The sequence below is a fragment of the Empidonax traillii genome, unplaced genomic scaffold, assembly GCF_003031625.1.
Source record: "Empidonax traillii isolate 1590-97213 ecotype Southwest subspecies unplaced genomic scaffold, ASM303162v1 scaffold680:size346369, whole genome shotgun sequence".
NCBI lineage: Eukaryota > Metazoa > Chordata > Aves > Passeriformes > Tyrannidae > Empidonax > Empidonax traillii.
The window spans coordinates 95,364-101,363 of NW_020955873.1; the positions used below are offsets into that span (position 1 = coordinate 95,364).

The following is a 6,000-nucleotide window of genomic DNA, read 5'->3' on the forward strand; positions in this document are numbered from 1 at the left end:
CGGGGGTCCACATGGACGGGCCATGACACAAAACTTCCTCGCAGCTTTCCCCTTAACCCTCTCCCGTCACCCCGCGCCTCCCGACGGGCTCAGCCGTGGAGCGGGCACGGACCGCCCCTTCCTCCGCGCCGCGGCCGCCGCCGGGATCCGGGATCCGGGATCTCCGCCATGCCGGTGGGTGCGGGCCGGGGCCGCGGCCGGGGGGCTCCGGGGGCCGGGGGGGCTCTGTGGGGACCGGGGACGTGGCGGGCCGGCGGGACAAGCAGGGCCCTGCCCGGTACCGGGGCAGGCGTGGGGGTCCCGTAGCACCCCCGGGCTCCCCCAGTCCCCGCAGCTCCCGCATCCCCCAGAGCGGGAGCAGCGCTGGGACCCTCCCCGTGCACCGCCCCAGAGCGCGCAGGGCCTTTTTGGGAAATAAAGATGAAGGAAACGGCAGTGACACTGGAAAAAAAATAAAAATAAATCCCAGTGGGATCCGCTGTCCCGAGCTGCCTCCGCGGTGGATGATCCTAAGAGGGTTTTAGCCTTACAGGGGCGGGATGGGTTCAGGGGGTATGGGGGGGCACAGGGTGGTTATGAGTAGGTGGAAATATGGGTTGTAGGCAGCAAATGAAATATGGTTTGCAGGTAACAAATTATATATGGTTTGTAGGTAATAAATGACATATGGGTGGCAGATAATAAATGGAGCATGGGTGGCAGGTAACAAATGAAAAATGGCGTTGCTTTTCTTTTTTAAGGAAAGCAAAAAGCGCGTGTGAGAGAAGGAAACTGGGACCTGTCTGGTGCCAGAGGTTGAAGGCAATGATTAGTTACAGGCAAGCATGTTTGTGTTGACCCAGTGTCTCTCACAAGTCGTGAAGTTATCACTGGGGCCCCAGTGGACTGGAAGGATGAAAAAAACATCACTAATGCTCCTAAAATTTCTATTTTGTTTATATTTTTATTATGCTGGGGACCAGAGGCCTTGTAGACACAAGAAGAATAAGGGTGAGGAAGCACCGAAAACCTCGCAGACTAAGATAGGACAGTGAGTAGCCGGAGGCAGGAGATTTGCATCTCCTGGGCTCCCCTGGGCAGGTGGAGTGAGTCCAGCAGAGGCCACAGAGATGGCAACCTGTGCTGACCCTGGAGGTAGCCAGGCAGTCTCCAAAGTTCCCTCAGGATTATGCTGTGAGGAACGGCGCAAGCAGGGAGGAGTACCAAGAGCTCTCCTTTCCCTGTGGATCCCTTAGTGGCATGTGTGGACCTTTTGGCTGGGGAGGCTTTGAACGCACCTCCCCAAGCGGAAAGGCAAGCGTGGAGGATGAGAGCGTTCATGATGTGTTGCCAGCTGTGCCCTCCCTGACCCCTCGTCTGCCTCTTCTCAGAAACACGAGTTCTTCGTGGACATGACCTGCGAAGGCTGCTCCAACGCGGTCACCCGTGTCCTGCACAGGCTGGGAGGTGAGTCAGTGCTGGGTGTGGTGGGGGACAGCCAGCTCTCTGCAGCGACACCGGCTCCAGGGCAGGATGGCAGTGCCCCAGGATCCTGTTTTGAAGAGTAATGCCATGGGTGAAAGCTGGAAGTTGGAAACTTCTCCCCGCTCTGCTCTGAGCCTGCTCCTTAGTCAGTAACAAGTCACTGGTTGTTTGCAGGTCTGTGTGACCCTTGGAGAAAGGTCAAGGGAGGGAGGAGCTGCCATGGCTGCAGGGGGCTCTGAATCACCAGGGCCTCACCCTGAACCCTCTGGGAAGGACATTGGTAGACCCCTGCTCAGGCTGCCAGAAGGAAGGGAGGTGGATGTCCTGCCTGGCATTGTTTCCAAGGAGGCCTGGGGTATCTGTGATGCTTCCCTAGATGTGTCATCAGCAGTCACAGTGAAGAGCTGCTGAGCAGAGTGTTTGGTGGTTGTCTGTATAGCCTGTTTTTAATACCACCTAGAAAATTATAACCCCTGTCTCCTGTATGCTGGCATTTCCAAGAGAGAAAGATTTAGCCTGCACTCGCCAGTTGTGAGGACTTGCTCCTCTCCAAGAGAGAACAGCTTTCAGTCAGCAAGGCAAAGGCCTTGCAAGTTCTTCCAGACCCCATTATTAGGCTGTGGCAATCCCACAGGTGGTTGTCACGGGTGGTTGTCCACGGGTGGCTGTCACCACCTCCATCACTCTTCAGCGTGCTGGGAAATATCAGCTTCATGTGATGAGGTGGCAGAGCTCTCAAAACTGATACATATCTACAGGTTTTGTGAAAATAAAGGACTGGATAGAGACTTCACGTCCATTTGTTTTCACTGGGCTGAGAAGGCTCACTTTTATTAGCTGCTGGGAAATCCACATGGGAAAAGGTTTCTTCCTTCCTTCTACTTACAGCTGTTAGGAACCCCCACCACTGAGGAAACCTGTCCTGACCCTGTCCATGCTAAACCACAGCACAGGCTGAGCTCTGGGTGGAGACTGTAGCGGTTGGTTTAAACTCAGTTTTATTCTGGTTACTGCATGAGTGATTTTGTTGGTGCAAGGTGGGGTGAGCAGATTAAAGCAGTTGAGAAACTGTGGTGCCCAGTGCAGAGCTATAGCAGATCTGGCTCCCTTTGTACCTTTGTCCCTCCATTGCTGGCAGGACACTAGTTTGATTTTGCTGGCTGGTGGTGGTATCAGAGTTTGCTGGCAGGAGATAAATGTCCATTTCACTGACGGCCTGGGGAGCACAGATGCGTGAAGTTGAGCTTTCCATGTGTTCGCACCAGTTGGCTGCTTCTGGATGTGCAAAACTTTTCTTTCCTCATAGGTGTGCAGTTTGACATTGACCTGCCCAACAAGAAGGTGTTCATCGACTCAGAGCACAACGTTGACACTCTGTTGGAAACCCTGAGGAAGACTGGAAAGAATGCTTCCTACCTCGGGGAGAAGTCTGCACAGTAGCCTTGCCTGGTGGGAGGAGGTTAGGTGTATACCAGGTGTATCCAGTGTGGAAGAGGGAGATCTGAGCTTTTTCCAGCTCTCCCGGTTAACCAGGCTTCTTCCCTGGGAAGCACAAATGAAAAAAGACCTGCAGATCCAGCTTCAGCAAACCCCTCATAACAGAGAAGCAGCTGGACCACACACAGCCAGCACCATTTGTGTGTGGGACCCCTCAGCTACGCTGCAAAGCCCATCTGTAGTGGAGAGGTAGAACACAGCCTCTGTGCCACTTCCAGGTGAAGCTGGAGTTTGCCAGAGCATATCCTGCATGAAAACAATTCCCAAAGATGTTCAGCAGCTGACCAGAGAGAGTGGTGGGCCCCAACAATAGGAGGGAGAGGGATGGGACACAAAGAGCCCTATGGGTACGTAGTGTGGTGGGTCAGTGCTTAGCACAAGGACCTCCAATAGCTGATTCTCCTGGTGACGCTGTTAATCCTCCACTAAACTCAAGGATGGAAAAACAGCAGCACCCTGGCACCCTCATGGACGTAAAATATTGGGGTTTGAATAGCTCCCAGAGCACAAAACCCACTGGACATCAGTCCCAGTGACAGCCTGATTGTTGCAGCCTGTCAGTTTTCCCAGAGTTCCAGCGCTGTGAGGATGTGTACAAAACTCTCCTGACTGTAAAATATTTTTGAAGACAAGATTCAATTTCAGTGGAAAAGAATAAAGTGGGAGGAGAGGGGCTGCCCACTCACTGCATGTGCTGTTCTTCAGTGTGCGAGGTTATTAAATTGCATCTCTTAAGAGCTTGTTTCTGTCAGTGGAGCTTTCTGATCCAATGACATTTTTTAAATAGTCTGGTTGGATCATCACAAATACCCAGCACAGATGCGATGAAACCAGTTCATGCTGATTTAATTCCCAGTCAGTAAATTAAATCAGGGATTTACACCAGCAGGAATTAAACTGATAAAAGAAAGAGTTGAGCTGATAGTGAAGTGTGTGCAATAGATCTGCATTGTTTTAATAGACTGACTTAACAGATGTAAAATCTGCAGTTTGTTTCATTTGAGCAGGCTCTCAGTGCTTCCCAGAAATTGTTTAAAATCATAGCTCTAATCAAATAACATCTCCACTTAGAGAGAAACATGCTCTGAATTGATTAGTGCCTCAAATAGTTTTCAGCTTGTGGTATTGACTGCAAGGGATTTTTAAACTTGCAGGGACTTGGGGATTATGTCTCGAGTGCCTGAAGAATTTAACTGTTACAGGAAAGACAGTCTCAAATAATGTGGACGTGTCTCTTTTCCTGGCCCAGTTTTCTCACCATTTTCCTTACATTACATCAAGGCAGCTGGGGGATCAGTTTGGCTGACCGACCTGGCAGAACTTTTGTTTTCCTGTTGCATTTTAACTGACTTTGAAGCTCTTTGACTTACGCATGGATTTTAAGATCCAAAACAAAAGAGAGGGGTAGCTGAACAGCCCTTGCAAGTAGTTTGCTGATAAATCACTTTAGCAGTCAGGGGGTAAAAACCAGGACTTTAAATTCTGCACACCACATTTCCCTCCACAGAGAATATTTTTAGGGGCTAATCCATAAAAGGAGGGAGGGAATTTGCAAATCCTTGGCGTGGAGCTCTGGTGGATGAATTTCTCTTGGCTTGTGACCGGCAGAGGGCACCTCTGTATAACGTTGTCTCCTCTGGGCCTTGGGTTTTTTCCATTATTTATTTATTTATGTATTTATTTATTTTGCAGGAACTCAAACATGGCTTCAGCAAAAAGATGGCTTAACTGTTTGCATGTCTCCCAGCTTGCTGTGTCATTTGACCTGTGCCAGATGTCAGGAAGCAGAAGGCTGGCAGGAGGAGAGAGCTGCACCTTGGGCTTTAGAAATCTAGAGGGGGAGGTTTTGTTTCTAGTCCCACAGTAAATCGAGGCACTGCTTTTAACTTTCAGTGTATGTCTGTGTGTCTTATGTGTCTCTGTAATGCTTTGAATGGTTTTCTGTAAAAGAGGTGGCTTTTAGGGATGGGAAACTACCCATTACATGCAAGACAGGTCTCCCAGGAAATTGCACCTATCCTTAGAAGCTGACTGTGACCTCTGCCTGAGGGACATATCTCAGAAGAACTGTGTTTGAATGTCACTTAGATTCAGGGGATCTGTGTCTTGGCATTTTTTTCCTCACAGAACAGACAAGCCTTCCATTTGGGATGCAAGTTCTGGGAAGAAGGGATTCTTGTAGCCCCTGTAAGTCAAGGATAACCAAGTGTCCTTTAGAGCTCGACGGGGCCATGAGGCACAAAGTGTGCAGGAGAGAGTGCCTGAGCTGATGGGAAATACAGAAGGGATGGAGGAAGGAGAAGGGTGTGGGAATCTCCAGAGTCCCTTATTTCCTGGCCCAGTGACCAGAGTTCTGTGCTGTACTGTGGCTTCCTTTGAATTCAGGCTTTCAGCTCAGTGAAAGGATTGCATGCCTGTCCCAGTCTGCTGTCTCTCGTCTCTCTGATGTCTCCCATGCCTAACTGTCATATGGGACTTGTTCTACAGAAAGGAAAACCAACTAAAGTTTGGAGGAAAAATTTACTCCATGTTTAGAGTTTTTTCACACTTGTACATTAAGGTTACTTTTGACATAGTTGCAGTTTATTCTTTCCTAGAGTGATGTACTGCTTCAGAGTCCCATTTTACCTTTGATCTAGAGCACGATTAATTGGTGTAGATGCACTTGCAGGGGGCTGGAGAGAGACACTGCAAGGAATGTGTTGCAGACAGTTTTTATTACTGTTTAATTTAAGGGCAACTAAAGGCTACAGTGTAACATCACTGTATTATTTTCTTTCATTAAAATCTCCCAGTGGCAAGAAATTTCCAGAGACCAGGCCCAGAGCCACAACCTATTTCTGCTTTGTGCCTGTGCACTCAGGTGCCCAGCAGGACCTGTCCAGGGTCCCAGGGAGTGAGTGCACCCCTTTCCCTTGCCCACCCTTGCTGCTCTGAGCTGACGTTTGCCAATCTTGGTTATCATTTATTGCTTTCAGCTTCCTCCCAGGCATGGCTGTTGCTTTGGCATGGAGCTGGCACGGCTGGCCTTGGAGCCAG

General features: G+C 49.8%; 1 protein-coding gene across 1 annotated transcript; it reads left to right on the forward strand.

Moving 5' to 3' along the window:
* Positions 1 to 57: 57 nt before the first annotated feature.
* ATOX1 (antioxidant 1 copper chaperone) lies at positions 58 to 4,853 on the forward strand. The gene is made up of 4 exons (XM_027899656.1): positions 58 to 174; positions 1,371 to 1,446; positions 2,771 to 2,923; positions 4,654 to 4,853. The coding sequence occupies exons 1-3, from the start codon at positions 169 to 171 to the stop codon at positions 2,902 to 2,904; spliced, it is 216 nt and encodes a 71-aa protein (XP_027755457.1). The 5' UTR covers positions 58 to 168; the 3' UTR covers positions 2,905 to 2,923; positions 4,654 to 4,853.
* The last annotated feature ends 1,147 nt before the right edge of the window (positions 4,854 to 6,000 follow it).

Coding starts and splice junctions, on each gene's coding strand:
- ATOX1 (XM_027899656.1), top strand. Junction 1,447..2,770: donor TGTCCTGCACAGGCTGGGAG/GTGAGTCAGTGC, acceptor CTTTCCTCATAG/GTGTGCAGTTTGACATTGAC.